This window comes from Mus musculus, chromosome 10, assembly GCF_000001635.26.
Source record: "Mus musculus strain C57BL/6J chromosome 10, GRCm38.p6 C57BL/6J".
Lineage (NCBI taxonomy): Eukaryota > Metazoa > Chordata > Mammalia > Rodentia > Muridae > Mus > Mus musculus.
In genome coordinates this window covers 83,223,826-83,248,249 of record NC_000076.6, presented here as the reverse complement: position 1 = coordinate 83,248,249, position 24,424 = coordinate 83,223,826, and the positions used below count along the sequence as shown (strand labels likewise).

At 45.9% G+C, this 24,424-nt stretch overlaps 1 protein-coding gene across 3 annotated transcripts in view; it reads left to right on the top strand.

Moving 5' to 3' along the window:
* Slc41a2 (solute carrier family 41, member 2) overlaps positions 1–17,402 on the top strand; it is a 107,190-nt gene extending 89,788 nt beyond the window's left edge. For 2 of the 3 annotated variants that reach the window (XM_006513811.4, XM_011243498.2), the window contains exon 11: positions 14,500–17,402. In XM_006513811.4, coding sequence (XP_006513874.1) covers positions 14,500–14,685 — 186 coding nt within the window. In that variant the 3' untranslated portion in view covers positions 14,686–17,402. The remainder of the gene's footprint in view (positions 1–14,499) is intronic. The other variant, NM_177388.3, reaches the window with a different exon arrangement.
* Positions 17,403–24,424: the final 7,022 nt, after the last annotated feature.

The window sequence follows — 24,424 nt, the reverse complement described above, 5'->3', positions numbered from 1 at the left end:
CAGTCTTCTCCTAGGAGTGTGGTAGGGTTTGTCTTACTTCCCGCCTTTGGTCCTCACCATGGAGAGCCCTGCAGACATCCCCCTACCCACACCCCCGTTGCTTCTCCTTGACGTGGTATATGAAGCACTTCCAGTGAAAGTGTTAGCTTAACAGCTTTTCCTCTCTGTTTTCTTTCCTTGTTGTTGAATCATTTGTAGAAACATCTGCCGGGACGGTATCCAGACAAAAGCCTTTGAGACACTGAACAGTAACCATTAAGTGGCTGTGAGACAAAAAATAACAATCAGATCTATTTTACGGAAGGATTTGAAGGCTTCACTAGTCGGTCTCTATGTCTCAGAGGCAGCCAGATGGCTTCCCTGTAGTTTAGAAATTCCGTTCAGCCTGAAATGTTAGCCGTGCTTTTGGCCGGCCAAAAGAAAGTCCAAAGACACTGTACTATCTTTAATGCTTTATTTTTATTTTATGTTCTTTAGTGTTTTGCCTGCATGTCTGTCTGTGTGAGGGTGTCAGAAATCACGGGACTAGAGTTACAGGCAGGTATGAACTGACCAGTGGGTGCTGGGAATTGAACCCGTGTCCTCTGGAAGAGACTCTCTTAACTGCTGAACACTCTTCCCAGCTCCCACCTTAGTATCTTTTAATTATTATTTATTAGCTGTAATTATTTGGGCTAAGGAAATTAAATCATGTCTTCAGGGCCTGAGCTGTTTTATTTAGTATGTTTGCAAAAGTAAAGAACCAGTTTTTGTTGTTGTTGTTGTTGACAACTTCAAACTGTTCCGTTCCTCCTGGAGCTTGATGCCTTAATAATGCCTCAGCACCATCAGCCCTGGCCCAGTGAGGCGCGGCTGTCAGCGAGCTGGGGGCGTATAGCCTCGGTCGGCGCAAAACTCCATAGGAAGATTGCCCTGGTTCCTGGCTGGCACTGAAGACCTTGCGTCTGAGGCAGAGGCCAGAGCCAGGAATTGATTAGGACCTGGGGTTTATAGAGAGGAGGGCACAGAGGAAGACGACATAGAACTTCATGTCAGTGGTCTTGGCTGGGACTAGCTGCTTTGTGTCGTCACACAAAACCTTCAGTTAATAGGCTACCCCCCTATTGTGGGTTAGGTCTTGCTAGTGCTGCTAAGGTCCCCTCTACTTTTACAGTGGATAGACTGGGGCGGGGGGGGGGGCATGTAGCCAGTGGATGGAGGGGGAGATGTAGCCAGTGGATGGAGAGAGGGGGATGTAGTCAGTGGATGGAGAGAGGGGGATGTAGCCAGTGGATGGAGAGGAAGGGGTGTAGCCAATGGATGGAGGGGGAGATGTAGCCAGTGGATGGAGAGGAAGGGGTGTAGCCAGTGGATGGAGAGGAAGGGGTGTAGCCAGTGGATGGAGAGGAAGGGGTGTAGCCAGTGGATGGAGAGGAAGGGGTGTAGCCAGTGGATGGAGAGGAAGGGGTGTAGCCAGTGGATGGAGAGGAAGGGGTGTAGCCAGTGGATGGAGAGGGGGGATGTAGGCAGGTCAGGCTCTTTCCAGGGACTGCTTTATTCATCATTGCAAGCTCAGCTAATACATACTTGCAAAATGAGTATTTAGTCATAGAGATTCTCATTTTACTGAAAGCTGTGTCTTAGTCTCCGAATTCTCTAGACATCTTACTAGTGTGTCTTACATGTTAGTCATAAATGATCACATTTTTTTTAAAGACTCACTGAATATATCTAGTATTGGTAAGAGGTGAAACATTTGACAAGGCTCTTCTTGCAAAGCGGTGACAGAGCAGTTGGAGATCAGAAATGCACACATTTAACAAACTGAAGTGTTTCTTGACGTCACAGGCCCATGCTCCACAGGGACGGTAAAACCTTGTGCCGGTGACTAGGGCATTACAGCCACGTAGATGTTTTAACATCTGAGCCATGTGACAGTGTTTGTGTATTGGTGTCCCTAACTGTTCCTCTGCTCAGCTCGCCTATGCGCCTCCTCTCTGAGCCTTTGAAGGTTCATCTTGATCTTAGTTTCAGACGGGCCCCGGTGTTTGTTCTTCATGCTCCTTAGGCAGGTCACAGTTCGTTAGTGTGGAAGCATGTTGTATGTTCCATTTTAAATATTCCACTAGCCAAGGAAAAAGTAGATGCATTCGGCACCATAGTTCCTGTCCAAATCCCTGGCGTTCAGACCAGTAGTCAGATCCACAGACCCCGGGACAGTGAACAGTCAGATCCACAGACCCTGGGTCAGTGAGCGGTCAGATCCACAGACCCCGGGACAGTGAGCATGTCTGAGCTGCCTCAAGATGCAAGCTGATGCCCCCAGGCCTTCCTAGCCTCTGCCTCCTCAGAGCTGTCCCCAGTGCCTCATTACCATTTCCAGGATGCTGACTAGATTAATTAGTGTCTCTTCCTATTGTCCAGAGAACTAGCCTCCTCTTCCCTCCGGCTGCTGAGGCCTTCAGTGAACACAGAAGCAGGGTTCTGGTTTCCGACTTCTGAGTTATCTTCCATTCTGTCCTTTGTGCTCTCTCCTTGCCACTAAGCAAACAGGCTTCTTTTCAGCCTTCCCACCTCGTGTCAGAAATGTTCCAAACGTTGTTACTGCTGTTATGTTGTTTCTGAGATAGCGCCTGCCCAAGCAGTCCAAGCTGGGTCTAAATTTGTAATCCTCCTGCCTCAGCTTTCCAGAATACGGGGTCACAGGAATGAGCAACTGTGTACTGCTATACCTGTATTTTTCTTTATTAGCTATGATCCTCCTGGCTGTGCCTCTCCTCGTGCTGGGCTGTGTGTATCTGAGTCTCTCTCTCTGGTGTGTTCTGAATGGAGCCACACTGAGTATATTATTCGTAGGGCTTTTCTCTGCACTTGTTTCTGAGAGTTGTGTTTCACTGTTAGATCATGCCCTTGTATGAATATTAAAGAAATTCTTTACTTCTTAAGTTTTCTTTTCATTTTTCTATTTCACACATGTATTTTTTTCCTATATGTCTGTGCACCATGTGTATGCAGTGCCCTCAAGGACCTGAAGAGGGCGTCAGATTCCCTTGAACTGGAGGTACAGCCACTTGTGAGCTGCCATATGGGTGCTGGGACTTGAACCTGGGTCCCCTGGAAAAGCATCCAGTGCTCTTAACCACTGAGCCATCTCTTGAGCCCCTAGTCACTCTTTTTTTTTTTTTTTTTCCGTTCTGAGCCTTTAGCTGATTTCTGCCCTGTGACTATTGAATCTGAGTTGTTTAATTGTGGGTCTTCTGGATTCTTGTGCACTTTTGTCTCATGGACTCCCTGAGAATTTTTTAATACTATGGGTCACTTTTCAAAATTAGGGTTTTCCTTTTTTTAAAAATCTCTTTGTGCTGGGGATTTGAACTCTAGGCCTCCAGTGCAGTAAGTCATGCTGTCTCATTGGGCTACACCCCGAGCCCCCCAAATCAAGTTTTAAATGCACACAGTCAATTGTAGTCCTATGAAAGAAAATGTTTCCTCTTTCCAAAATACATGCATATTTTAGTAGTGTTTTTATTGTCGAACAGTCATGATTTTTCAAGTATAAACATAATACACAAAAGAGAATAATAGAAAAAAATAATAACTATACTGACATTAAAAGATCTGTACAGGGCATGAATGTTGAAGATTGTGTTGTCGTTTTGAGGTGTGGTTTTAGGCCACCAAGGTTGGCCTGCATAGTTGATCATGACCTTGAACCCCTGATCCTCCTGCTTCTTCCTCAGAAGTGTGGGGGTGGGGGATGCCAGGCGCGACCACCATGCCTGGCTTGAAGACTATTATTGCACTCAGGACCTTGTGCACTCCCACTGAAGCTAAGCAGTCAAGAGTGAGGCTGTGTTTTCCTAGGTTCTTTAACTTAGGAAATGTCTGCATAGTCTGAGAACAAAGGTCAGATGCACTTAAATGCTGCACGTGTGAGCGCCTGCCTGGCTTGTTGACTTTTGACCTTTGCTCTCAGATTCTTCGAATGAATGACACATGCGTGATCTGCTACTACTGTTGTCTGACTGATGCTCACAGCAGTGTCTGAGATAGGAGGGGGATGTTGGAAACCACTGTTACACCTTAGCAGATGGGAGGAGAGGGAGTCAGTGAAGAAAGGAAGGAAGGAAGAAAGAGAAAGCTGGAAATACCAGAAATCACAGTCTATCCCAACTTTAATTTTAAAAATTACATTTATTTATGTATTTATATGTTGTGTGTGCGTGCGTGTGTGTGTGTGTGTGTGTGCGTGAGTGTGTGTGTGTGTGTGTGTGTGTGTGTGAGAGAGAGAGAGAGAGAGAGAGAGGGAGAGAACGTACTTTCAAGAGTCCTCTCCATCCACCATATAAATAAGTCATCGAGAGTGAATGAATGGGTGCCGTGATGCTTGTGTGGAGGTCACAAGGTCCTCACTTTCCACCCTTTTGCCATTGCATGCGCCAGAGCAGCACTGCAGGGACACTGCAGGGACCACCTGAAGATATCCAAGGCCACATGGCTATCTGATGCTGGATTCAGGACCTAACTTGCAGTTAGGGAATTTTCTGAGGGATGGTTCTTTTTTCTCTGAGTGTAGTCAGACCAATTTCCCACCTTTCCCTGAGGACGCATTTACGCCTTACACAGGGTGGTTCCTTTTAGTCTTTGCATCTTCTGTTCGTTCGGGTTATTTTACTTTCTTTTCTAGGCTCCACACTGTTAAAACCAGAGAGGTAGGGTGTGCAGACGGCTGGGTATGGTTTGTATTCAGTGATGCAGCCTGTCCAAGGGCTTTGGGTCTTGTCAATAACTCAGGGGCCAGCAGCCTCCACATTTCTTGTCCCTCTCCCTTTGAGACCTCTGAGATTTCCTGCCAGCTCAGTGGTACTTTTAAATAACATTGTTTTAGCTAGGTGGTGGAGGCCCATGCCTATAATCTCAGCACTTAAAAGGCAGAGGCAGGAGGATCTCTGCGAGTTCAAAGACAGCCTGGTCTACAGAAGTAGTTCCAGGTTAGCCAGGACTACACAAAAAGACCCTGTCTCAAAAATAAAACAACAACAAAAAGACATTGTTTTCCAAAAGTAGCTAAGCATTTGAAGTTGTTCTCAATGAATGAGTTGTTTGTAATGCTCTGGTCAAGTCTCATTGCTCATTTGGAAGGGCTGTCTGTCTGTTTAAGGCTTGGACCTGGACCTGCCATGTATTTAATCTATAGGCAGAAATCTTTCTTTTCTGTCTGCTTTCAGTCTCTGTTCAACAGACCCAGCCTGGGATGGAGAGAGCAGTGTAGGCTTTGGAGTTCCACAGTTGGACTTTATTCTCGGTGGTTGTCTGAACAGACAAGTCACATAGCCTTTCCTTTCTCCATTCAATTTCCCCTCTGCAGATAAAGATGACAATGCCCACCACGGTCCTGTCACGCCTCAGCAGCACTCATAGAAAACCTAATCAAGACATGTCAGATCAGAAAGACATCTTATCTAAATATCAGAGGAGACTGAATTCCTGCCCAATGATAATCCTGAGTTACCCCCTGCCATTTAAATACTAGAGACCATCTAGTATTTATATGGTCTAATCAGTGGGTGATTTTTAGTCTGGAGACTGAGGCTCCAGAGGGCATGAATTCAACCTTTGCAAAGCTCTGAGTTAGCAAAGACTGTCCTCATTTCTACTTCTGAGGTTTATCTGTGTCATATCGCTAAGTGTTCCTCTGCCTAAGCAGTCACCGCTCTTCACACAATGTACAAGACGGCTGCTGGCAACCGCAGCTCTAAAGGAATGCTAATGCACGCGAAATGTTGATCCGAGCCCCGAGGAGGAGCAGAGAGAAAGGCAGTAGCGGCCAAAGCAAATATGTATTCTTGTGCTCACATATTTATTTAAATTCTAGGCAATGCATTTATAACTTGCATAATTAGCCAGGGCTACAAAGTTGCCTTTTAGAAGGCATATTTACCCAGAGAAGTTATGCATATTTCATAAAGAGCAGGCGATGTTGAAACTCAGTGTACCCTTGGCTTGGTATCTGCTGTGGAAAGCACTCGTTCCTTAGTGAATGATTTCATTTTGAGGCAAAACATATTACATTAATAAGGCTCTGATATTCACCATGATTTTTGTAATTTACACCCAGAGATCTGAAATAAGCACTAATAAATTTTGCCTACCTGAAAAAAAAATTTTTTTAAAAATGTAAACCTGTTTAAAGTCATCTTTAAAAAGAAATCATGTAAGAAGCTGACTTGATTCTGTGACCTGTTGTGCAGAGCAAATGGAATAAGAATCTGGAAGAGAAAGCACAGAGAAGAGGTCACTGTATATGTGTGACCTTGTGTGACAGAGGCTATTCCCTTTGTGGTTTACAGCTAGAACACTCTGCAAAGGCAAGTCCACTCGTTCTAAGGAACCAAGGCACGGAGGAAGTGTCACAGCACTCACTCGCCGGTGTTAGAGACCCATGCTAGAAACCGGTGCTCACTTCTGTTCCCATTCAGCATCTGAGCTATAGGTGCCGACAGTGGTGGAGGCTGTGGAGCAATTACTGTGACCTTGGCACTGGCGAAGCCTTTGATGGCATCTCGTTCAGTGCTGCTGTGCCCTGTGGGTTGGTGACTGTTGCTCATTTTAGAGGTTAAGGTAAGGAAGACTTGGGGACATCTTCTGTGGACAGCAGCAGTTACCACCGCGGAGCCTCTGCCACGAGACTGTCTTCACATAGTGCTTGGAATGTTCAAGAGTCTACAAGACATGCACACTGCCTCTTCAGGGTGGGTGCCTCTTCAGTTAGTGGGGTCCCACTGCCTCAGAGCTCATAGCTAACCACATATCCGCCACTCAGCTTCAGCAACCCTGAAGTTACCTGAAGTGGATATTTCAGAATGATAAATAAAAGCACACATGTAAGTGCCACCCACACACCAATCCCACCCCCTCTCCATTCTGCTCTGGTGTTGTCGGCGCCCTGACCTGTCATCTGTCCTTGCTTTGCCTGTGCTGATGTCTGAATACCGTCGTATTTTCAATCTTTGGGAGCTATTGAAATGTTGTGCTTTGCAGGGTTGCAGCTGTTTACCTTCAACCTTAGGCTTCTGACACACTGTCATACAGGCCTGTCTTTTGTCGTTCATGGTATACTCTGTCTCGTGTTCACATGTCTGGCCTGAGACTTAGCGCCACCCTTCTCTCTCAGGTCATGTCCAGCTCTTGGCTTTCAGAACATGAAAGATGCAGTGAGGGGTCTTGCTTCCCTCTCAGTACGTGCTGAGAAGAATTTCTCTGGCTTCCCACAAGGACCCTGAGGTTTTGCTCTTGATCCTGTGGGGATACCCAGGGACCTCAGAGCAGAAGAGCCCCCATTCCTTAGCTCTGAAAAGTTTCTCCCTCTATCCTGGTGTTTCAGGGAATGAGAAGAGAGTAGAACATTGTTTCTGCATGGGATCTTCATATAACACATACAGACCATTGTCCTTTGTGTTGGATCTGCATATGACATGTACAGGCCATTGTCCTCTGCATGGGATTTGCATATGACATGTACAAACAGTTGTCCTCTACACGGGATCTACATATGACACATACAGACAGTTGTCCTCTGCATGGGATCTGCATATGACACATACAGACTGTTGTCCTCTGCCTGAGATCTGCATATGACATGTACTGACAGTTGTCTTCCAGGAGAGCCAGCCAGTGTCCACTGATGGAGGGTTCCTCTCTGCTGAGAGACAGGACTGAGAGAACTTGGGCTTTATGTCTGTATGAATCTGAGCCTTATTCAACCTGTAAGCTGGGTGTTTGTTTCTTATCAGGGGAAAAAAAACCTTTGATAAACACAAAACCACTATTAATACCCTCAAATTTTTTCTTTCATTTTCTTCTTCTCCTCCTCCTCCTTCTTTGTATGTGTGTGTGTGTGTGTTTCAAGACAGGCTTTCTCTGCATGGCGATGGGTATCTTGAAGCTCTCTGTAGACCAGGCTGGCCTTGAACTCAGAGATCTGCCTGCCTCTGCCTCTGCCTCATCAGCTGTGGGATCAAAGGTGTGTGTTGTCACCACTGCCCAGCTACTCTCAATTTCTATTACACTCATTTTTAAAGATTGTTTTTATTATGCACATTAATTAAAGCCTCTTAAGCATTCTTCTGTCCAGTAGAACTGATACAACAAACTAAGACACTCTCTGAAGTACCGGCACTCAGGAAAGCCTGTCTTAGTGTCACCTTTGCCCTAAAGATGCTCGCCACACAAGCCTGGCAACCTTCCATGATCCTGGGAACCAACTTGTCCTCTGACCCCTGTGCATGTGCCATGACACACATCTCCCCCAGTAAATCAGGGGCACACATAAAAATTTTGATTATGGCTGGGCGTGGTGACCCACACCCTTAATCCTAGCACTCAGGAGGCAGAGGCCAGCGGATTTCTGAGTTCCAGGCCAGCCTGGTCTACAAAGTGAGTTCCAGGACAGCCAGGGCTATGCAGAGAAACCCTGTCTCCAAAACAAAACAAAACAAATCAAAATTTTTTATTACATTTTCTTGTTCTATGTGTTTACATGTACGTATTCATGTTTGTGTGAATGCATCTGTGTGTCCATATGTGCAGAGGCCTGAGGACCACCTTGGATGTCATTCTCCTACCTGACCCCAACCCCTCTGTATTGAAACTTGGTCTCTCTCTCACTGGCCTAGAGCTAGCTAAGCACTGGCCACATAGACTCTGGGTGGCCAGGGAGCCCCAGAGATCTTCCTATTTTGCTCCCCAGTGCTGTGATGCTGAGCGTGTACACCACACCTGGCCTTTAACATGGGTTCTGGATTGAACGTAGGCCTTCATGCTTGGGAGACAAATGCTCCACAGGCAGGACCTCTCCTCAACCACCCGAAAGCTCACTCCAACTGAGTAGCTACTGGCTTTTATCTCTTCCTCTTTTTCTCTTTAGATTTACCCCTGCCTTCCCATTTCTCCTTCCTCCTCCTGCTCTTCCTCCCGCTCCTCCTCCTGCTGCTGCTGCTCCTCCTCCTCCTCCTATTCCTCCTCCTGCTCCTCCTCCTCCTCCTCCTGCTCCTCCTCCTCCTCCTCCTGCTCCTGCTGCTCCTCCTCCTGCTCCTGCTCCTCCTCCTCCTCCTCCTGCTGCTGCTGCTGCTCCTCCTCCTGCTCCTCCTCCTCCTCCTGCTCCTGCTCCTCCTCCTGCTGCTCCTGCTCCTCCTGCTCCTCCTCCTCCTCCTGCTCCTCCTCCTGCTCCTCTTCCCGCTCCCATTCATTTAATTTTCTTCTTCCAGTGTTCCCTCTTTGTCCTCTTCGAGGACCTCCCCGGCCACCTTGGCAAAGGTTTTCATTGCTTAGTTTCCCCTTCTGTTCTCTGGGCATCTTCCATGCCTGTCTTTCTCCTTGTATTTGATAAAAATTCATCTTCTTTTGTGTTGTAGACATTTTACACTCAGATGGAACTGGGTGGCCCAGGGCCACCCTGAGTGTGGTCAACAGTGGCCCTGCCTTGCCCAGCACTGATGCTCTGAGCTGACAATCTTGGGCCGTTTTCTTAAACTCTGTCTGTTTAGTTCTCTCCTGGGCCAATGACGGATAGTAGCCCAAATAAATATGGTCTGGGAGTTAACATCAGCTCATGCACGGTGGACCTCTTTGGACGCCACGTGGTCCCATTACAGACCATCTAAAAGACGATGTTTGCTATCATTACAGTTTACATTTTATTTTTCCCATGACATGAGCATGGGATGGAACACACAGGTTAAAACACCATTTCATGCTCTCCTCGTGGGAAAAGCCCAGATGATTTGTGTGCCTTGTCAGTGAGTCCAAGCATCTTGTTTCTTGGCTCTTGCGTTTCTTTTCTCTCTTGCTGGGTTCTTCTTGTGAACTGTAGGAATTCTCAGTAGTCCCCCAGACTATTCTGACCACTAACTCTTCACCTGTTGAATTTGAACTGCAGAAGTATTCACTGCGACTTAACACTGTTCACTCAATATAGGTTTCATTTATAAATTCATCTCCCAAATCAAGATCAGATATTCTCTTATGAAGTTTTTTTAAATCTACATTTTACCTAGAATATCTGTTGAGGTGTAGGGGTAAGGCTGGCAGTTCCTGTCCCTTTGCCCCTTTTTTTGAGAGGTGGTAGCATGTGAGCAAGTCCAGCCTGGCCTGGAACTCAGGGTTCTCTTGCCTCAGCCTCCTGCACACTACAGTAGCCATCTTCTTTTTGTCCTATGTTCTTCTGGATAGGTGCACACCTTTTTCTGTGAGTTGCCAGATTACAAGGTAACAAATTCTTAAATCTCTGTGGGTTGCCTCTCTGGGACAACTGCATAGCTATTTAAATCTCTCTGGTGGGATTTTTCCAAGTGAATCTTAGGGGTAATAAAACAAGGACTCAGAAGCAGACTCAACAGGAGATAAGGGTGGTGTGGAGTTGTGTTCTGATAAAACTTTATTTATAGATGTAGGTGACAGGTTGATGATGTCATGAGGTGTCACTACCGATGTCTGTTTTGGACCAGGGCTTCATATACGGTTTCCATTTGTGATCTCTTTTCTCCTAAGAAATTGTTATGTGACCATGGTATATGGCTCTATAAAACAAGGGTATATACATAGTACACTTATATTAATAGATAGATCATAACAAAATTTATTTTAAAACAATTATTTGATAAACTTAAAATTTTTTACCATTAATTATAGGTGAAAGGGCCAGCAATATGCCTTAGCCGGTAAAGGAGCTTGTCTTGAAACCTGACAGCCCAAGTTTGCTCCCCAGGACCCTCATAAAGGTAGAATAAGACCATCAGCTCTCCAAAACTGTGACCTCCATGTGCACAGTGGCACATGCCACCTCCCATAACATGCATGAACATGCACATGCATACACAATAACTAGTCTTATTAAGAAGCCAGCTCTCGCACTTGGGAGGCAGAGGCAGGCGGATTTCTGCGTTCAAGGCCAGCCTGGTCTACAGAGTGAGTTCCAGGACAGCCAGGGCTATACGGAGAAACCCTGTCTTGAAAAACAAAAAAACAAGAAAACAAACAAACAAAAAAAGCCAGTTCTCATCTCATACCAATGACATGGCCATGCTTGGTCATGCTTGGTCATGCTTGGTCATGTGTGAGCGAGGAAATCTTGGCTCACTGTTTGGTTCTGCAGGATGTCAAGTGTCTTCAATATCTCCCAGAATTGATCACTATTTTGGTTTTGTAAACATCAATGCCAAAATACCACTTTGAATATATGCACAAAGTGGAAGGAATATGCTTAGACCCATCTCAGAAATTCTGTCCTAATTGCAACCTAAATTCATCTCACAAGCACACCCCCACCTCCCCACACCCATACACATTAATGAAACTCAAGTGTGCAACTCAAAACAGTAATTTTAAAAATCAAATATTATAATAATACAGTATAAAGATAACTTGGTATTTAAATGTTGAGGAATAACAGTACGAAAGGTTGTCTTTATGTCCATATTAAAACATTGTGTTTCTATAAGAGCAGAGAAGTGCACATAAAATAAGAAAAAATATCACAGACACACACACACATACATGCACACAGACATAATGTTATACAACAGTCGCAAATTCGAGCTAAAGTGTTTGAAGCAACATTCACTGGCGTCATAGGGAGAGACGGCCTGCACTGTGCACGGTGCGTGTGTCTTACGTGCAGAACCAAGGCTGCAGTGATGCCACCTGACACACAATGGAACACAGAAATGCCTTGAAGTCTTTATGCATTTGATTTGAATTAACTTTCTGTAATTGTATTTGGAAGCCTTTCCCTGTCTCCAGGTTTTTTGGGATCTCTATATTTAGTTGTATAACCCACTTAGGGCTGAGACACACAGTTGAGGAAGCTAGATTCTAGGCTGGACTCTCACCCATTTTATATCATGCCAGGAATGAGTAAATTACACGTGTATCACATGTAACTCCAGAATTATACAAATACACTTAGCATGTTACAGTAGTATCATAGAATGAGCTAGCCCTATTCTCTTCAAAGAGTTACTTCTGTCTGCATCAATCTCTCAGCCAACAGATGTCTTTCCATTGTATGCTAGAGTTTTAAAACGTTCCCTTTTAATCTCTTCAGTTCCCCATTGATCATCTAAAAGATGTTCCTCGCTTTTTATATGTGTGTGTGCTCACATGCCACAGTGTGTGTCTGGAAGTCAGAGGACAGCTTTGTAGCCTGGCTTTCTCCTTCCACCTTTCCCTGGATTCTAAGGATTGAATTCAGGTAGTCAGGCCTGCAGGGGCAAACATTGTTCCCACTGAGCCACCACGAGCACCACCGGGGGCACCGTCTGCTGTGTGGGATTTAACACTTGCCTTCTTTACTTTCCAGAATTACCATGATGCAGGCATTTGTTTGCTGAAAGTTTTTTATGTGTCTTAAAGGTAGTCTGTCTGTCTGACTAACTAGGTTAATTCTAAAATCCCTGCTTGTTTTTGGCTTATTGTGGAAGTATTCTCTTTTATTTTTCTTTTCATGGATTGACATTTTCAACTCTGAGGGGTTCCCATTAGTTCTCTTTTCTGTCTTTTCTGAAGTCTTCATTCAAGTCCCCAATTTTTTTTTTTCATTTCTTTATGTTGCTGGTCTCGGGCCTCTTGCATCTTACCAGGTTGTCTTAGGAATGCTGCTGTGATCTCTTTTCTGCACCTCATAGGTTTTCTTCGAATTGAGAGCATTTCTGGAGCATTACGTTGTTCTTTGTGGTTCATGTTTCCTCCGCATTCCTCTGTCTTATGTTGGTGGCTGGTGTGTGTGTGTTTGTCAGTCCTGACCCCATGAAGGACCTTCTGTAGGAAAGGCTGTTTGTGTGTAGGTGGGGATGTCAGTCAGGTTGGATACTTGGGGTTGGTTCCAAAGACCACAACAGCACGTCTTCGTGCATTTTCTCCCTCTCACTGATGTCTGCATGGCTGCGAGTGAGCACCTTCACCGTCTAGACTGCAGCCTGAAGGAACTGTATGACCTTGCGGTGGTGGAAGTGAGTGTCCAGAGGTCTCTTCAGCTTCCACAGTCTAGCCGCAGTGGTGTTTTGGCGACGGCCGCTGCTGCAGCCTTGGTGTGCATGGAATGTGGAGAGGGTGAGCTTTAGGTCCCTCAGGGCAAGTGTAGGAGAGACCAAGGAACAACCCCAGTAGCCACAGGATTTCCACAAGGAGATATTTCCTGGGACTCTCAGGTTTCTGTGTAAGATGCCTGCAGCTGTGGCTTGGCTGTAATGGATACAAGGCAGGTTGGGTCAGAAGAGCACAGGCTTGGAAGGGTTTGGAAACAAAGGAGAGGCTCTATTGGTCCTCCTGCATGGCTGTTAAATTGCCGCTGGTGTTGGTGGGCTGAGGAGGAGGCTTTCCTGATTCCTTTGAGACCAGCACAGATGGACTCTGGGTAGTAGCAACAACAGCCTCTGATCCCAAGGCTACACAATGCCAAAGGAGACTCTCCCACCAAGTGAGCCACACACTGGCCCAAGGCTTCTGGTGGGCCAGGCATTTGGCTGCTGGCTAGGGCAGCGTCTAGCAGTGGCTGGTATGGTCAATTTTCTGAGTTTGGGGGAGATACAAGGTAAGTGCCTCCCGTGGAGCAGAGGCTTTGCTTTTAGACCAGCTGGCTCCAGGGACTGGCTCCAAAGCCCGTGGGGTCTGAGTCTGGACTGCTGGGCTACTGTCCAGGGTGCTGGCATTTTGCCACTTTGAGCTTTTAAGGCTCTGTCGTATTCCTTTTCCTTCAAATAAGTGATGGACACCCAGATTCATAAGAAACCTTCCCAAAGAACAAATTAAGAATCAAATCCAAACCTTTCAGCTTTGAGACAGATCTTCATAAAGCAGGCCTTGAACTCAGATCTTCATAGAGCAGGCCTTGAACTCAGATCTTCATAGAGCAGGCCTTGAACTCCGGCTGGTTTTGAGTCATGGTATCCTCTCGGTGTTCCACAAGCTGGAATCACCAGCCAAGTTCCTAAGTCTACAACACAGACGGTCAGGATCCTAACAGTCTCTGCTTCCTCCACTCTCAAAACAGTCTGAGTTAGTTCTAGCTGATCCCAAGGCAGCCTCTGCCAGAGAAACAGGAAGGAAGTGTTGGCCTCACCCAAGGGGCAGCAGGGCTTGGTGTGTGATGTCTCTGACAGGAGTCCAGGGCATCTCATAAGTGCCCCTAGGAGCTTGCCTTTGTTGTGGACAACCACCCCCTTTCTGGTTAAGGTGTCAGAGCCAAAATGATAGCACTTGGCCTAATGTAATGCATGGCAGAGATTGGTCCTAGATGTGTTCACCAGCAGTGAGGTGAAGGGAGGTGCAGCCTATGAGAAGTGGGGCCCATTGAGCTTCTCAGGAGTCCATGAGATGTGCGTTATACAGAGTGCGTTCCTATTAATTAGCTGCCTCTTGCAAGTGTGGTTCTTGACCTGGACACAAGCCGTTCTTTCCAGAAACAAGCAGTTGAAGGGCCGGGAGATACAGGCGGCAAGCATCATCTCTGGTCATGTCTTGCAGGTGTTCACCCTGCTGTGGATCGCCGACTGGATGGTCCATCGCTTCTGGAGAAAAGGAAAGGACCCAGACAGTTTCTCCATCCCGTACCTCACGGCGCTGGGCGATCTGCTTGGGACTGCTCTGCTGGCCTTAAGCTTCCATTTTCTCTGGCTCATTGGAGACCGAGATGGAGACGTTGGAGACTAATGGGACCTAGAAGCTGTCGTGGGGTCACACAGGGGAAGGATACAGGCAGCCATTGCTGCCCCTCCCCAAAGCTCTTCATCTGTCCTGTAACTTATGCCAGGGTAGTCTGCAGTTCACCCTGACTCCGTAAATGGCCTTAATGTACTTTTTAAGGAATTTGTGCCGAAACCACAATGAATGGTATTTGTGCTGCTTTTTGTAGAATAAATAATTTGACACAGACATAGATACAAGCTCACATTCTAAAGTTAATTAGGAAAGAATTTAGGATGTTTACAATGAGTTAATTTTGAAACCACAGACCTAGCAGAAATAGACTTTATTATTAAGTTATAATGCACAGTTAGAGGCAAGGGAGTGTTAGCCTTGTCTTACAGCTGTGTCACACTACAGAGTGCCATGACTGATGTGACGGGGGCCAGCTGAACGTCCCTAAGTGTTCATTAGGCCTTCCTCCCTGGGAGCTAAGGTTACCAGTTACTTAACTCACAATACCCCTCCCACTGAACATAACAACCAGCTCACTTTTACCCATATCTAAAACTGCCCTGCGCCAACGTTCATCTCTGCTCAGCGAGTTCTCAACAGCTAACCCTTTAGTAGATTTGTTTATTCTTTCGTGGAGACAGGGCTTGCTATGTTGTCCCTGTAGTCTTTTCACTTGCAGTCCCCCTTGCTTTGGCTCCCTTCTCCTGGTGCTAAAAGCACTGAGCTGTCTCGCTCATCCTGTGTTGAAAAAGGTTGATCCGATTTAGAAAACCGTGATTAAAGCAGAAGGTGTGCTGAGCTGTGTTTGTGGGCCCAAGATGGAGTGCGTGCGTGTGCGCATGTGTGAGGGACAGGCCCGAGAAAGACAGAGACAAAGTAGTTTCTTTCTCAAAAATGAGTACCATTTAATATAATGCAGACCTAGGATCTGGGACGTGCAGGTGGTCCTGTTGCCCTTTAAGGCGCCCTACCTGTTGGATGTCCCAAGTTGGCGGCTTACCTCAGCATCTACTGCATCAGGGCTCCATCTCCTGGGACCGCCTCATGGCCGTGGCTGCGCTCCTCAGATGTCTTTCTGAACGTAAGCACCTAACCCCTGGCTATTCAGTAGTAAGCACTTTAAAATTGCCCGGCAATCGTTCAAGGCCGTTAAATATTTAATAATTTAAACTGCTGAGGGCATGGACTCCGCATGACGTTGATTGTCATGGCGAGGTTGTGCTGGTGAAGAACTAGCAGGTAGCTTGTAAATATACTGAGGAAGTTTCTCACTAAATCTTTATGGAGGCTGTGGTTTAGAGTTGTATATTTTTGCTTATTTTTAAACTTCGTTCAATTCTCCTGCCTTATAATCAAACATTTAAGGCATAGAACGGAATGAATTACAGGATCTCTCCTTTGGAGAGTTAGTGTCACGGAGTGACCATTCTGACAAAATAAGCATAAAGTTTAAGTTGATGAATAAGTATTTAGTTGCAAAGATTATTTTATTTAAAAATTAATGAATACTACCTTTCATTTTATTATAAAAGCATTTGTGAATTTGGGTTTTGCATTTGGCTGTACATTCTTTTGGTTTTTGTTTTGTTTTGTTTTGTTTTGTTTTGTTTTGTTTTGTTTTTGAGACAGAGTCTTGCCCAGGCTTAAACTTCAGCTCCACCTGCCTTAGCCTGTTGGGATTCATTTTCTTTAACTCACAAAGAGTATGCAGAGTAAGCCCCAGTGTTAGCCTGGTTGGCAGTGTTAGGCATATTCCTAAGCACGGGAAGATGTGTGAGCTACCGTGTGTGGTGCTGACAGCCTCGCCTGGCAGGTGGGTTGAATGGAGACTCCTGTCTGTGTTTTATCAAGGGGGAAATACAGAGGAGTGACATTTGTAAGATTTCACAGCTATGCAGGGAACAGACTCTTCACATGTGTGTCCCACCCCCAGATGTGCAAAGGGTCTACCTAGTTAGCTGAGAAAAAGCCCAATCAAGTGTTACTAGTCTTTTAGATTGGCAGCAGGGAAACCTCCACCTAGTGTGGACCAACTGTGAACTCTCCCCGTTCCTAAGGTCAGAGAGACTGTATATGAACATTTACCTTATAAAATATTTTTTATTTTATAATGAAGACCTTTAGACTAAAGAACAATGCCTCGATTCTTCAGGCCTCCAAGAGCCAGCCCTCTTCCTAGATCTGCTGTGTCAGGCAGTAGAGGCTTTATCGGAACAGCAAAATATCTAAGACACATGTAGTGGGCAGAAATAGACTCGGACTGAATGCATTGTGAAGGGATATGCACTGTTAATTACAGATCTTTGAAAGTCTCTGTGTAAGTATGTAAGTTTTATTTATCCATAAAAAGGTAAATGAATAATATTTTTATACCACACAAACCCTGCTTTCCAAAACTGGTTTCCCACTAACTTACCAGGCACATTATACACACAGCCAAAAAAGATCATATTTTTTTAATTCTTGACCATCCACTTATTTTGAAATTTCCAAACAAAGTTTCTTAGAAGCTAGTAAGATAGAAACACGCGGAGGCATGTCTTATGGAGATGTCAGAAAGTGTTGCATCAGAGATTGTCTGTGATGTAGCCAAATGCATCTTTTAAACGTCTGTCAGTGGTGGGGTGTGCCTACCTTCCCTGTTTCTGAAGTATAGTTTACCCACTAGTAGTGGGATCTGGCACCTTGGGATTGCTGTAAACCCAAATCAAAATAAAAATTGAGAAGCATTTTCTTGTGCCATTGTGGTTTTTTTCTTAATTACTCTGTCAGCTACAGACCAGGTACCATGTTTGGAAATCCCCCAGAAGGGTCCAGGTAGCCTGTGTTCATGGAACATGGTAACTGGGCTCTGATGACAGCTATTCCTGCAGCCCACTGCTCCACTGTGAGAGCTTCTGCCTTCCCGCCATCGTCATTGGACACAGAGTATTGGGTCCATCAGTCCGTCCCAGACAGAGCCTGGCTCTCACAAAACATAGCTCACATTCTGCCTTCTGTTCCTCTCTGTCTCTGACTCTTGTCTCCCCTCTCTCCCCTCCCCTCAGCCCTGAACCATGGAGTATGGCCTAAGAAGGACATATGCCCACTCTGTCCTGCCTTACATCAAATGCCTTCAGTGGCAGGCAGCTTCATGTACTGCTGACAACTGTCACCACTTATCCTTGGGACAGTGACCTGTCCTCACCAGTTCTATAAAGCACATTCATCCAGGTCACCAACAGTCTGTAATTGTGCCAAATCTAGTGGTTAATTCCCACCAAAATGAGTCACATTAAAAACATCACTATACAACACAGTGGGAGGTTGTCATCGGAGTGCATGGAACAGCTGGACATCTGTCCTAACTCTGCTCCAGGGATCTGCCCAGGTTCTCTTCCCTATACCCTGAGGCCCCCTTCCTTATTTCCCAGGTTTGTTCTTTCTCAGTGTCTCAGTGTTGGGATGCTCATCTCTGTCTCCTCAGAGTCTACTGTATTCTAGGCCTCCCGCAACATTGTTACATGGTCTATGCTAATTCCTAGTTTACCTACTCCCCAACCCCCAACAGTCCCATCTTCTCCCATCCTGTGAGTTCCCAGTCTGCTCTTTCCAATGCCAGTGGATGGTGCCGCTCTTAAATGACTGACAGCTGTTTGAACAACATTGTCACCACAGTAGCTACAGAGTACTCATTAAAGGCTGACTCACCTGTGAAGAACTTCTGTAAGTCAGTGTCTTAGTTAGGGTTTTACTCCTGTTAACAGACACCGTGACCAAGGCAAGTCTTATAAAAAAAAACAACATTTAATTGGGGCTGGCTTACAGGTTCAGAGGTTCAGTCCATTATCATCAAGGCAGGAGCATGGCGCATCCAGGCAGGCATGGTGCAGGAGAAGCTGAGAGTTCTACATCTTCATCCAAAGGCTGCCAGTGGAAGACTGAACTTCCAGGCAACTAGAGTGATACACCCATTCCAACCAGGTCACACCTATTGCAACAAGGCCACACCTTCAGTTGGTGCCACTCCCTGGTCCAAGGATATACAAACCATCACAGTCAGGAACCAATGAAGCAGCCTGTGGAGGGATGGCTCAGTGACAGAAACAATCGATGCTCAGTCCTTAAGATCAAAACAAGGTCAGGGAAGGGGAGCTGGTGGTGTGATCCCAGCCCTCGGGAGGTGGAGGCAGGAGGATCAGGGTTGCAGGTCATTCCTCAACAACAAGTCAAGTTTGAGATACATGAGCCCCTGACTCGAGAAACAAAACGTGAAGTGAAGTGATGCTTCATACTGTATATTACCTATTAGACTGACAAAAACTCAAAACTGAAGAAAACGTGCTCTTGGCAAGGCTGTAGGGAGGTGGACAGATCTGATGGTGATAAAACCAGGTAGTAACAGTCCACAGTGGGGACTCTGGCCACTTCTGACTGGTTAGAAGCCAGTATTTATGGGGACAATGGATGCTGGATGAAAGTAGTTTTGAATGAATGATCTTAAGGAAATGCAAGGCCAAAAAAAAAAAAAAAATCTATTCGGTTTCAACAAAGCAGGTTCTGAAGAGCCATGGCAGTGAGTGTTAACAACAGGGAGTGATGGGCCTTTCTCTGGAAAGTAGGAAATTAGCCAGAAACAGTGCACACACACACACACACACACACACACACACACACACATGATGGTCCCTGGGCTCCACTCAGGCTAGACTGACCGGTAAACAGAATTGCTACTTAGAATCAGTATTTCTCAGAAACCTTGCAAAGGGGGTTTCTGCTTGCCAGGAAAAGCCATTACTTTCTTATCTGCCCTAGCTCCGGAAAAGAGTCTAGTTCTCTATTAACTCAAACAAGCCTTCAGTAGATCAAAGCCCAACACTGGTTCCCAGATAAACTCGCCTACCTCCTGCTCCAGCGTAACCCCTCATAACTGACACACTTCTTCCACCACTTCTCATCTCTCTGACCCCAGAGAGCTAGCCTTGGCAAATTGAACTTTTCCTTCTCCACCCATGTGAACTCTCCTTCGTTGGGTTCACAGGGCCCTCACGTCTCTTTTCTCCCCATTGCATTACAGCTTCAGGGATAACCCACTCCAAGGAGTTTGTTAAACAGTTTCAAATGAGGACAGGGTCCTGGCAAAGAATGTTTACCCAGAATCCCCCATGTCCTAGGGGTCCCTCATACACAACCAACTCAGAATATTCCCAAACACATAGCAACCTACATCAAGGCTTGTAACAGATGAGAAATTTGTTTGCAAACGGCTGCGCTGAGTGCTCCAAGATACTAAGGGTTAAGAAAAGACTTGGGATAGAATAGAAAGTTTCCCAGTGTATGGGACCAAGCAAGGTACCAGACAAAAAGAAAAAAAAAACCATCATAGAGAGGGAACAAAGAGCGAGTGGTACATGGAACAGAGAAGACCTGCATGTGTATACTTCTTCAGATCCAAATGACTGTTGGGGTTGGGTCACCCCCAAAGCCTCCTGCATGCTGTGAAAATCATCTAGACACTTTTCAACAAACCTCTGATTCAGGAAGGTGCTATCCTTGAGACTAACATGGCCTCAGGTGGGCTGTAGCCGCGTGTGGGGGACAGGTCCAGTGTCTCAGAAAATCGGTGGCCAGCAAAGCCACCCTGGGCCAGTAGCTTCTGGGTCCTTGTGAATTCAAAGAATGAAATTCACTGGCTGCAGAAGGGTGAGTTTCAGGAGGCAGACTTCTTGTAAGTTTATAGGCAGGCGCCTTAAGATGGCAGAGACACTGTATAGCAAGTGTGTCCAGCCTTGGCATGCTACAGAGCTTTCAGCCCAGGGGCTTTTGACAGAAACTGGAGTGAGCTGTGCAGGGTGGGACAGATGAGGACTGTCCCTCACAGTACTCAACCGTCTCATCCTCAGTCAGAGGTGCTGTTAGGGAAGTCATGGGACCTTTAGGAGCCAGAGCCTCGCTGGAGGAAGTGTGCCACTGGGAGTGGTCTTTGAAGGGTTATAACTTTGCCCCGCTTCCTGTTCTTCCCCAGTGGAGATAACAATGTGACCAGGCAGCTTCCTGTACCTGCCGCCATACCACAACCATAATACCTTTATGGACTCTGTCTATTCCTCTGGAATCACAAGCTGAAACAACCTTTCTTTCTTATGTTGCTTTGGTCGGGATATTTTACCAGAATATAACAGAAAAGTACCCTTTAGTGAGGGGTGGGCGGGGTCCTCCAGTCGGCCCACCCACGACATGTTCAGGTGCCTCTCCGTTTTCATCCTATCCTTACAGACGGTTTCCAGGCGGTGTGCTTGCTCATTTGGGGGATGAGAGATGACAAACCAGATCTTTCTAGTATTCCTGGCCTCCCAAGGGCAGAAGTGTCGAGAACAAGAACCAGGTGATAAGACTCTTACAACGTAAAGCATTTATAACCGCTCACTTCCAGGAGCCCTGCCAGTCTTCATCTCTGTTCTCACCATGAGGGACTTCATGGCATGGAAGATACCGGCCCCCTCACCTCAGCTGACAGTCGTCTGCAGCAGGCATCACCTGGGAGCCCAGAGACGTCCCCAAAGCAGCCAGGCTCTGCCACAGTGCCCAGGGCTATCCTCACAGGCCTGCCTCCTCTAAACCTGGGGCTGAGTTTGGAAAATCAACTTTAGACATTTTTGGTTTGTCTGTTTGTTTGTTTGTTTTTCATGGTCATACGTTCATTCTGCAGAGTGCTGGTTCCACACAGACAATTTCTCTCTAGTATATCATGCGCTTTGGCCAAAATCACCTTTGAGGGTCAGTTTCCTCCTTTTAAAAAGCAGTTGTGAGATGTTACTTACAGATTTGATGAACTTTAGGAGTAGCATACACATAAGGCTGAACTGATATTAAGGACGGTTCTGGTACAGTTAAAATACATTTTTTTCCCCACTTTGGTGCAAAGTCATAGGTGTCGCCCTTGGCTTTGAAACTTGCTCTCATCTCCAACAGAACAGCACAAACCTGGATTGCTGTTTATGTGTTTATTTTTATTTTACACATGTGAGTGTTTTGCCTGTACATATGTACGTAAACTACATGCATGCAGGACTCATAGAGGCCAGGAGGCAGCGTTAGCTCCTCTAACGTGTGGGCGCTGGGAACCAAACACAGGTCCTCTGCAAAAGCAGCAAGTGGTGTTTAAGTGGGGATTCATCTTTCCAGATGTGTGTGTATGTATGTGTGCATGCATGTATGCATGCTTATTTCAATTTTATTTTATTTTTCTGGGTAGGATATTTAATCCCAAAGACTCAGGCGTTTTTCTCATCTATAAAATGCAGTAGCAGTGCCTGCCTCATAAGACAGCCAAGACATTCAAACAAGAAAAAGCCCAGCAAACGGGAGAGAGGTGGGATGAGCCGGAGAAATATCACTTTCTCCAAATGACTTATTCAAGTTTGAATAACAACAGCACAGGATCCAGAATAACAGCATCTGAACTTCCACAGGAAAAGCGATTGGAAAGTGTCTTTCCTGTAGGGCTCAGAAAAATAGGTTTTGTGACCTGGGAAATCGAAGCTCAGAGAGCCCCACCCGCAGGGGTCTGGGCTCTAACTCCCTAGCAGATGCCAAGAGGCCTGGTCTTCGGTTGACTTATGTGATAGATTATTTTTAAACCATAAGTTGAAAGAATCAGGAACCAGAGGCAGGGAAAGACCAAACCAAACCAAACAAAAACCTTTTCAGCTGGAAAAAAAATTGCAGATATTACTTTATCTGGGAAGCGTAATTACCCGCCGCTATAGACAAGTCTCAAACAGTGTGCTCGGCAGCTGCCCCTTCAGAGAAAAGAAAGACAAGACTGGGCCAGCTTTGTATTTTCGAGGACAGACCAGTTTGACAGAAGGAGACTGGCAAATGCTGAAATCATATCTTTCTCATGAATCTGAAGAAATTATAGCTTTTACAATAGGTATTTTTAGAAAGCCCCGCCACCGCCATGTATAAAGCCATCTATAGCTAGAAGTACCCACCTCAACCTATATTTTTTAAATATATGATCCTAGGGGCCTCCAGGCCTTCGGGGCACTGCAGAACCTATGCCTCTTTGACAGCAGCCTCTCTCAGAATAGGAATGGGAGCAGACTTGAAAAGTCAAACTGTGTAATGTGCAGGGGTTGGGGATATGCCTGTAACCTGGCCCTCTGAAGAGGTGGGCAGGGGAATTTCAAGTTAAAAGCCATCCTGGGCTATGTCAACAGTCCAAGGTCAGGATGGGCTGCACAGTGTCAAAAAAATAAAAAAAAGTAGGGCCTAGAGCGATGGCACAGTGGTTAGGAGCACTGTCTGCTTTTCCAGAGGATTGGGCTTGCATTTCCAGACTCCACATCCAGTTTCAGGGATCCGATGCCCTCTTCTGGCCTTGATGGGTACTTCAGGGATGGGATGCACAAACATCTGTACAGACAAAACACCCATACACATAAAAATAAAATAAAATAAAATAAAATAAAATAAAATCAAGACAACAAAAAGTAGAACAAATAGTAAAACAGTCAAGTCAAACATCTTTGAATTCGAATAGAGGTGTTATGGGATGAGAAGGGAGGTGTTATGGGATGAGAAGGGAGGTGTTATGGGATGAGAAGGGAGGTGTTATGGGATGAGAAGAGAGGTGTTATGGGATGAGAAGGGGAAGCAAATGTGAGGCAAGGCAAAGTCCACAAAAGAACTCAGTAGAGTTCTCTCAGTTGGTAGTGGTGTGCCTAGCATGCAGGAGGCCTGGGTTTGTCTCCAGCATGGCCCGAGTACCCAGAGCTTGGGAGGCAAAGGCAGGAGGATCAGAAGTTGGAGGTCATCCTTGGCCTCATAAAGGGCAGCCTAGGCTATATGAGATCCTGTCAAAAATACAACAGAAACAAAACCAAACAAAACCAAAGGACGTCAGCAGATAAGAACCCCAAGAAAGGACTAGGTGAGTTGAAGCCCTCCTTCTCATTCTTGGAAATTTCCAGAAGTATCTCATTTTTAGTGTGTGTTTTCATGTGTGTTCATATGTATGTGTTTAGGTGCACATGCTTATGTGCACACATGTGGATGCACAGGTAGACATCAGGCGTCTCACCTCTACCTCTCTCCACTTTATTTCTTGATGCAGCAACTCTCATGAGAGTTCACTGACTGCCTAGACTGGTTGCCCGTAAGATCTTGGGTGCCATCTTCTCTGTCCTCCTAGTCCTAGAGTGACAGGCATGTGCCACCACACTTGGCTTTTATGTGGGTGCTAGGAATCCTAACAGTTTCTCATACTTCCATGGCAAACATTTACCCACTGAGCCATCTCTGCAGCCCCCAGAAATATGGGGAATTCTTACCATAGGTGGGATGAAGCTTGTGTTCTTCAAGACAGGATGGGGTGAAACCCTGTGACTCCACACAGAAGGCTTGAAGCCAGGTGTGGGTCATGAGGTTCCCTTTCCTACACAGCCACATCGTCTTCAACACGCAACCTCCAAACTCAGCACAGAGGGAAAACACCCATCTCCCCCAGAACACTCATAATAATCTATAGTCTTTTCACAGAAAACCCTGATACCATGGAGAGAGACAGCATCATAACACACAACAGGAGGTGGTTTCACATTGGCCATTAGTCAAGTGTCCCATGTGGTACAGGTTGACAGTGTGGATCCTGCCACACTGGAATCAAACAGTTAACTGTGTGCATGGCTGATGGAGGAGGCCAGGGTTCTCACTGCTGAGGTGGGAGGTTACAGAAAGACAGAGAGGCTGGAGTGACCCAATGGAG